This window comes from Penaeus monodon, chromosome 18, assembly GCF_015228065.2.
Source record: "Penaeus monodon isolate SGIC_2016 chromosome 18, NSTDA_Pmon_1, whole genome shotgun sequence".
NCBI lineage: Eukaryota > Metazoa > Arthropoda > Malacostraca > Decapoda > Penaeidae > Penaeus > Penaeus monodon.
The window spans coordinates 2,191,441-2,198,940 of NC_051403.1; the positions used below are offsets into that span (position 1 = coordinate 2,191,441).

At 42.1% G+C, this 7,500-nt stretch overlaps 1 protein-coding gene and 1 pseudogene across 1 annotated transcript; both read right to left on the reverse strand.

Annotated features, from left to right (window-relative positions):
- Nucleotides 1-157: 157 nt before the first annotated feature.
- LOC119584187 lies at nucleotides 158-1,265 on the reverse strand. Its single transcript, XM_037932689.1, has 4 exons — nucleotides 1,210-1,265; nucleotides 975-1,061; nucleotides 784-827; nucleotides 158-593 (listed from the first exon to the last, which is right to left on the reverse strand). Exons 2-4 carry the CDS (start codon nucleotides 1,048-1,050, stop codon nucleotides 288-290), a joined length of 426 nt encoding a protein of 141 aa, XP_037788617.1. The 5' UTR covers nucleotides 1,051-1,061; nucleotides 1,210-1,265; the 3' UTR covers nucleotides 158-287.
- Nucleotides 1,266-2,407: 1,142 nt separating this feature from the next.
- LOC119584585 lies at nucleotides 2,408-4,587 on the reverse strand (annotated as a pseudogene).
- Nucleotides 4,588-7,500: the final 2,913 nt, after the last annotated feature.

Sequence of the window (7,500 nt, forward strand, 5' to 3'; positions counted from 1 at the left end):
ATATATATATATATATATATATATATATATATGCTTATTTCTTATATGTGAAAAACAACGAATCACTACTTTAATAGTGTCAACCTATATTTTTTTCCATACCATTCCATCGTGTGCTATAGAGTTATCAAACTCTGAATTGAATAAGACAATGCCAGTGCTAAGGATAGTGTATTTGGTTCTGGTAAACGTTGACTATAATTTGGTTTGACCCAAAGAAATCATAAAAAAGATGTAGTTTTAACAGTAGCACAGGGTTAGGGCGGGATCTTTTTTTCTGTCCTGTATTACTTTCCAATAAACACCTGCTTAGTTCCTCCTCTCTGAGTATATTTATATTTAGTATTCCCAAAGATGCTTCCCTTTTGGTGGATAATTTGGTGTTGGTAACCTTTCCCTGTAGCAATCTGCACGACTTCTTGTTCACTGGGGCCGAACAGAGAATAGCCTTGATGCACAATTTGCTTGTTATTGTCTGCTGTTGCCACTTGTCTGACATTCTGAGTATTGCCAAGAATTGTGTTGTGAGAATTGACCCTCTGCTCTCCTCCGCTCTCTTCTCCTCCGATCTGTGTTACTACTTGATTGCTAGACTGAAGAAGAGATTAGGATGATAAGCGAAATGGCATTGAAATACAAAATTTGTGTATACTTCTACTTAATTTGTAAACCAGATTTGCACTGTGTGCCCACTGTATACGGGTGGAATATTATACAGAAATTCATATTTTAACATTGTTGTTAATATCATTATTATGACTCAAAAGGATGTCATCAACTCACCCAAGAGAACTGACGTTTTCCTCGGTGCAGTTCCCCTTGAGATCCTGGAAAATTAATATTTTTATCATGGTCCTTTATTGCAAAACCATAACACAACTACATGTATCATTTAAGATGGAAGATGAAAAGGGCATTATCATAGGTTTACTCTCAGTAATAGCTCTGCATAAAAATCATCGGAAGTCACATACTTTGATGTCCCAGTGAAGCTGTCTCAGCACAGATGGCTAAAGCAGCGATCACCGCCAGGAACATCACACGCGTCATAGTATCTTCAGCTGTGGAAAAGTGGAGTTGTTAGTTTCTGACTCAGACATACTTCGTAAGCATGTGTGTGTGATGGGATGTCAAAATATATCAGTTTTGTAGATAGTCAAAGAGATCCTACTGCAAAACTTTTTTCTTCTTTGGGGAATTAAAACTCAGAGCAGAAATTGACGATGTCACTGTCAGTGCCTTAGACACACTGAAAAAGCTGCGATGAAGCCTATCTTATATTGCCTACGCTCGTCATGATGCCATCGTTCACTTGGAGATGCCAAAGCCTTTTTTTCCACTGTCACGTCGCTCGTGGCAGTGGAAAAAAGGCTTTGGCATCTCTTTCTCTCTCTCTACTTTATCCTTCCATCCTCTCTCTCTCTCTCTCTCTCTCTCTCTCTCCCCCCCTCTCTCTCCCTCCTCTCTCTCTCTCTCTCTCTCTCTCACCAACCCTTTTTCCCTCCCCCCCTCTCTCTCTCTCTCTCTCTCTCTCTCTCTCTCTCTCTCTCTCTCTCTCTTTCTTTCCCCAACCCTTTTTCCCCCCCCCCTCCTCTCTATCTCTCTCTCTCTGCCCTATTCTCTCTCTCTCTCTTCTCCTCCCCTCTCCTCCCCCCCCCCCTCTCTCTCTCTCTCTATCTCTTCTCTCTCTCTGTCCTCTCTTTCGCCCTCATCTTCTGTTCTTTCATTTTCGCTATCTCCAGTTTCCAAAATTATATATTACCCAGTCTTCAAAATTGTGGTTCAGTTTCGCATTCCGAAGATTTTCAAGTAAGACCTATATACATTATTCTGTCTATATATAAGATAAACCATATGATATTATATTATTCTTAGTCTTCTGATACATATATATATAGTGAAAGATGAATAGGTTTATGAATGTCTCCATAAGGGTTGAAATAAGGTAAAGAGCCTCTATCCTTATATTGTATATATATCAAGATATAACCATATATGACTATATATTTCATATATATTATTTAATATATATATATTATATGTAAAAATATATATATATATATATATATAATATTAATATATATCATATATTATATATATATATATATATATATATATATATCATATATATATATATCTATATATATATGATATATATATATATATATATATATATATATATATATTTTATATATATATATATATATATATATATATATATATATATGGAAGAAGAAAAAACACAATACAAAAACTAGATTTATTGAAAGTGAGACTACAGTTTCGAAATCCACCTTTAGGTCTGAAGAGGAAAGGGAGAGGGGGGGTATAAAAGAGAGAGAGGAGAGGCAACGCGGGAACACGGGGCAGGTGAAGGACAGACGAACGGAAGCAGAGGGAGGACACATCAGGTCGGAGGATCGGGCGGACTATGCGCCGGGTGGCCGGCATACGGTAGAAGGCGGAGGATATGGGAAGCAAAGAGACTATCAGCAGGAGAAAAGCCGCTGTTCAAGTTGAAATTAGGCAGCAGCTTTATAAGGGAAGATTCCACCAGTCTGCGGGAGTGGACATCGGCGGAAGGAAAGACAATCCGCACTGCTGACCAGTCCATCTGATGGCCAGTGTCCCACTGATGGCAAAAGAGGACGTTATTGTTGTATCCCTGGATATAGCGTACTTATGTTGAGACAGACGCTTGGTAAGACTGGCGCCTGTTTCGCCAAAGTACTGCTTATCACAGGAGGCACAAGGAACAGCATAGGTGCCCACCTTCGAGGAGGAAGGAGGGCTAGTATGGACCAGGTTGCGACGGAGAGTGTTCACCTGGCGAAAGATCAGCCTGCAGTTGAGAGGGTGAAGAGGGCGATGGAGAGAGTAGATTTCCTCAGTGTAGGGCAGGCTGAGGACGGGCAGGTGAGGAGTCTCTTTAGGAGGAGAGTCGTGGTAGAAGGTACGCCGTGCCCTGGATAACGCGGCGTCGAGAACATGACGAGGGTAGCCCAGTTTGGAGAACGAGCGACGAAGGAAGACGATCTCTCCATCCAGGTACTGGGGGTCACAGATGCGAAGGGCGCGAAGGAACAGCGAGGTGGCAACACCTCTCTTCACATGGAGAGGGTGGTATGAGAAGAAGTGTATGTACATACTATGTACACACTATGAATGGGTTTCCTGTATATGGAGAAGGAGTAGTCAGCAGAGCGATGGACTAGGGTGTCCAGGAAAGGGAGCTTGTAGTCAACCTCCCATTCCACCTTGAAACGGATGGAAGAAGAGAGAGAGTTCAGCTGCATCAGGAAACCCGGAAACAGAGCAGGGTCATGAGGCCAGAGAGCAAAGACGTCGTCGACATACCTTAGCCAGATCGATGGCCGAAGGGAGATAGAAGGGAGAAGCTCAGACTCGAAGAATTCCATGAACAGATTTGCCAGGACTGGAGAGAGGGGAGAGCCCATGGCAACACCGAACGTCTGAGAGTAGAAGCGACCTTCAAAAGAAAAGGAATTAGACTCCACACACAGACGAATCAGCTGGAGGAAGACGTCGGTGGGCAGAGGGAGACGAGGATCCTCTGCGGGGAGTCTCCTCTGGAGGAAAGCAAGGACATCATCAAGCGGGACCTTGGTGAACAGGGAGTCAACGTCCAAGCTCATCATGGTCGCCGGTGATACTCCACGAACGCGGGAGATGAAGTCCTAAGAGTGGCGCAGGTGAGCAGGAGAGAAGGTGCCAAGAAGGGGAGTGAGACACTTCGCCAGCCAGGCTGCAAGAGGGTGCGTTCACAGATCCCCGGGAGGAGATGATGGGGCGCAGAGACACGGCCGGCTTATGGGTTTTAGGAAGCCCATAGAAATGAGGGAGTCGAGGGTTGATGACCCTGAACCTCTGGTAGAGATTCGCCTTCGGAAAACAAGCTGCTATCTCTTTCAGTCGACGGTGGAAGGTAGCAGCAATGTGTTTACGGGGGTCACTGGTCAGGGGAGCATAAGTAGAGGCGTCATCCAACAGGTCCTGGGCCTTCTTCAGGTAAGAGGCACGGTCAAGGACCACCACCGAGTTGCCCTTGTCAGAAGGCAGAATGGTGACGTCCTCCCTGCGCAGGCTTTGAAGGGCCTCACGGTAATGCCTGGGAATGGAAGGGTTAGGATGGAGGAGAGATTCGAGGGCCGGGATGAAAGCACCACGGAGAGAGACATCAGGCAAAGAGTTCCTGTGAGAAGAGATGAAACGGTCAAAGGAGGAAATAATGTCGATGGAGGTAAGGGGGTGAGGGCGAAGAGCAAAGAAAAGACTGAAGCCAAGGAGTTGTAGCTTATGGGAGGTCAAGGACAGGGAAGATAGGTTTGTGACAGCGTTGGTGAGGGAGAAGCGGGACCAAGGACTGCGGGCGGTCAGGCTGGAGAGTTTCTGGGAGAGAGAGCGACCATGGTTGGTGGAGAGGGACCGGGAAGAATCATGAGCAACGTCGGACATGAGCTGGAAGATATGTCTGGGGAGCCGCTCCTCCAGGAAGTCCGAACGTGCACGTGAACGATAAAAGCATGCGACGTCCCTGCCAACGAATGTAAGAGAAGGCACGTGCATCGGAGGGAGTCCTTCCTGCAGCAGCAGAATGCTTAAGGAGGAAGAGAACTTGCATAGTCCGGAGAAGGGGTCCTTCCTTCAGAAGTTTTTCAGTAATATATAGATGAGGAAGGGAGTACTATGCTCGTGAGGCAATCACGGAGAAAATGTATAGTTGTTTCTTCCATTGAATCAGCAACGAAGAGTGTTTTTCTATTCATTATATATATATATATATATATAATATATATATATATATATATATATATATATATATATATATATATATATATATATATATATATATATATATATATTATATAGACCGACAGATGGATAGATTGATAGGTATATAGATTGATAGACAGATAGAGATATGTCTACACACACACACAAACCAGGAGAAATACCAGGAGGAGCAAAGAGTGCTGCATGTGATCTTCATCGACTATGAGAAAGCTTATGACTGAGTGCCATGCCAAGAAATCTGGGGAGGGTTAAGAGAATGAGGAGTACAAGAAAAATATGTAAGAATAATCCAGGAATGCTACAAGGACGTGGCAACGAGAGTTGAGAGCACAGTGGGCATGACGGAACATTTCGAAGTAAAGGACGGTTTACACCAAGGATCGGCACTTAGACCTCTGTTGTTTAATATAGTGTTTAATGTCATCACGGCAAATGTAAGAGAACCACTATGGTGCGTATTGCACGCTGATGATATTGTGCTAGTAGCAGAAGGTAGATCAGTGCTAGAAAGAAAACTAGAAGAATGGAGATTTGCTTTAGAAAGCAGAGGAATGAGAATAAGCAGGTCCACGACAGAATATTTCACCACAGATATAGATGGCGACCAACTAGCCACAATAAAGCTAGATGGAGAGAACTTGAAAACATCTAGGTTCAATTGTCAATGAAACTGTCGGAATGGATAAGGAAGTTGAATTCAAAATTCAAAGTGGATGGAATAATTGGAGAAAAGTGTCATGAGTGTTGTGCGATAGGAGAGTCGCAATTAGACTCAATGGTAAGGGGCATAAGGCCGTAGTCAGACCAGCCTTAGCTTACGTCCTGGAAGCAGCACCACTGAAGAAGTTAGAAGAAAAGAAGTTTGACGTAGCTGAGATGAAGATATTGAGATGTATGGTTGGAGTCACAAGGAGAGATAGAATGAGAAACGACTACATCAGAGGTAAAGTGAAAATAGTGGAAATTTCTAAGAAGAAACAGGAGGCAAGACTAAGATGTTTCGGCCATCTGAGGAGAAGAACTGGAGAAGATCACGTAGGAAGAGAAGTCATGGAAATGAAAGTACAAGGAAACAGACGAACAAAAGAGGAAGACCTAGAACACGATAGAAGGAATGTATAAATAAAGATCTTAGGGAAAAGAATATAAATGTAGCGCTGGCTAACAACAGGAATACATGGAGAAGGCTCATTCACAACGACGACCCCGGATAAGGACAAGCTGGGAAGAATATATATATATATATATATATATATATATATATATAATATATATATATATATATAATATATAATATTATATATATATATAATAAATGTACACACATACATACATATATATATATATATATATAATATATATATATATATATATATATATATATATAAGGTATTTGTTAGTTATTATAGTATGATATATTATGGGTATGATATTATATATATATATATATATATATATATATATATATATATATATTTGTGTGTTTGTGTGTGTGTGTTGTATGTTTTTATATTAATTATAATAATAAGATATATATACGTATGATAATTATATAAGATCTGTAGATAATATATATTATACATATATACACACCAACTATGTATATAATATAATATATATAGATGTAAATAAGATAATAAATATATATATATATATATATTATATAGATATAATATATATATATATATATATCATAATACATTATATTATTTTTTTTTCTTTTTTTTTTTTTTTCTTTTTTTTTTTTAGCAGCTTGTCCCACAAACACCAGGACTGGTTCGGTGAGAACGATGTGGAGATACAGGCACTCCTGTCAGAGAAACACCAGCTATTCAGAGCGCATCAGGACGACCCCCATCACGAGCAAAGAAAGACGCCATTGCCTGCGCAAAAAGTAAGGCACAGAAGAAACTCTGTGAAATGCAGGACACGTGGTACTGCAAGAAGGCAGAAGAAATACAGGGCTATGCGGACAGTCACGACACCAAACGTTTTTATGATGCCTTAAAGACTGTGTACGGACCTCAGTCCACTGGCTCCTCCCCCCTCCTCACTGCAGACGGGACGCAGCAGCTGACAGAGAAGATGCAGATCCTGGACAGATGGGCTGAACACTTCAACCAGGTCCTGAACCGCCCTGCCACGATCAACAATGAAGCAATCGCCAGCCTACCTCAAGTGGAGATCAACAAGGATCTCGACAATTCCCCCACAGAAGAAGACAGAAAGGCCGTCAAACAACTTTCCTGTGGCAAAGCACCAGGATCAAACGCAATTCCTGCAGAGATATACAAAGCAGGAGGACCAGCCCTGATGCAGAAACTGACAGAACTCTTCCAATCCATGTGGAGTGAAGGAAAGGTCCCACAACAGCTGAAAGACACCACCATGGTCCAACCGCCAGTCTTGCAACAACCACAGAGGCATCTCTCTTCTGTGCATAGCTGGGAAGATCCTGGCTCACGTCCTGCTCAACCGTCTCCTTCAGCATCTTGAGCAGGGTCACCTTCAAGAAAGTCAGTGTGGCTTTTGGGTCGAACGTGGAACAATAGACATGATATTTGCTGCACGCCAACTCCAGGAAAAATGCCAAGAACAGCACAGCGACCTCTTCGTGACCTTTATCGATCTGATGAAGGCCTTCAATACAGTCAGCAGGGATGGCTTATGGAATATAATGGAGAA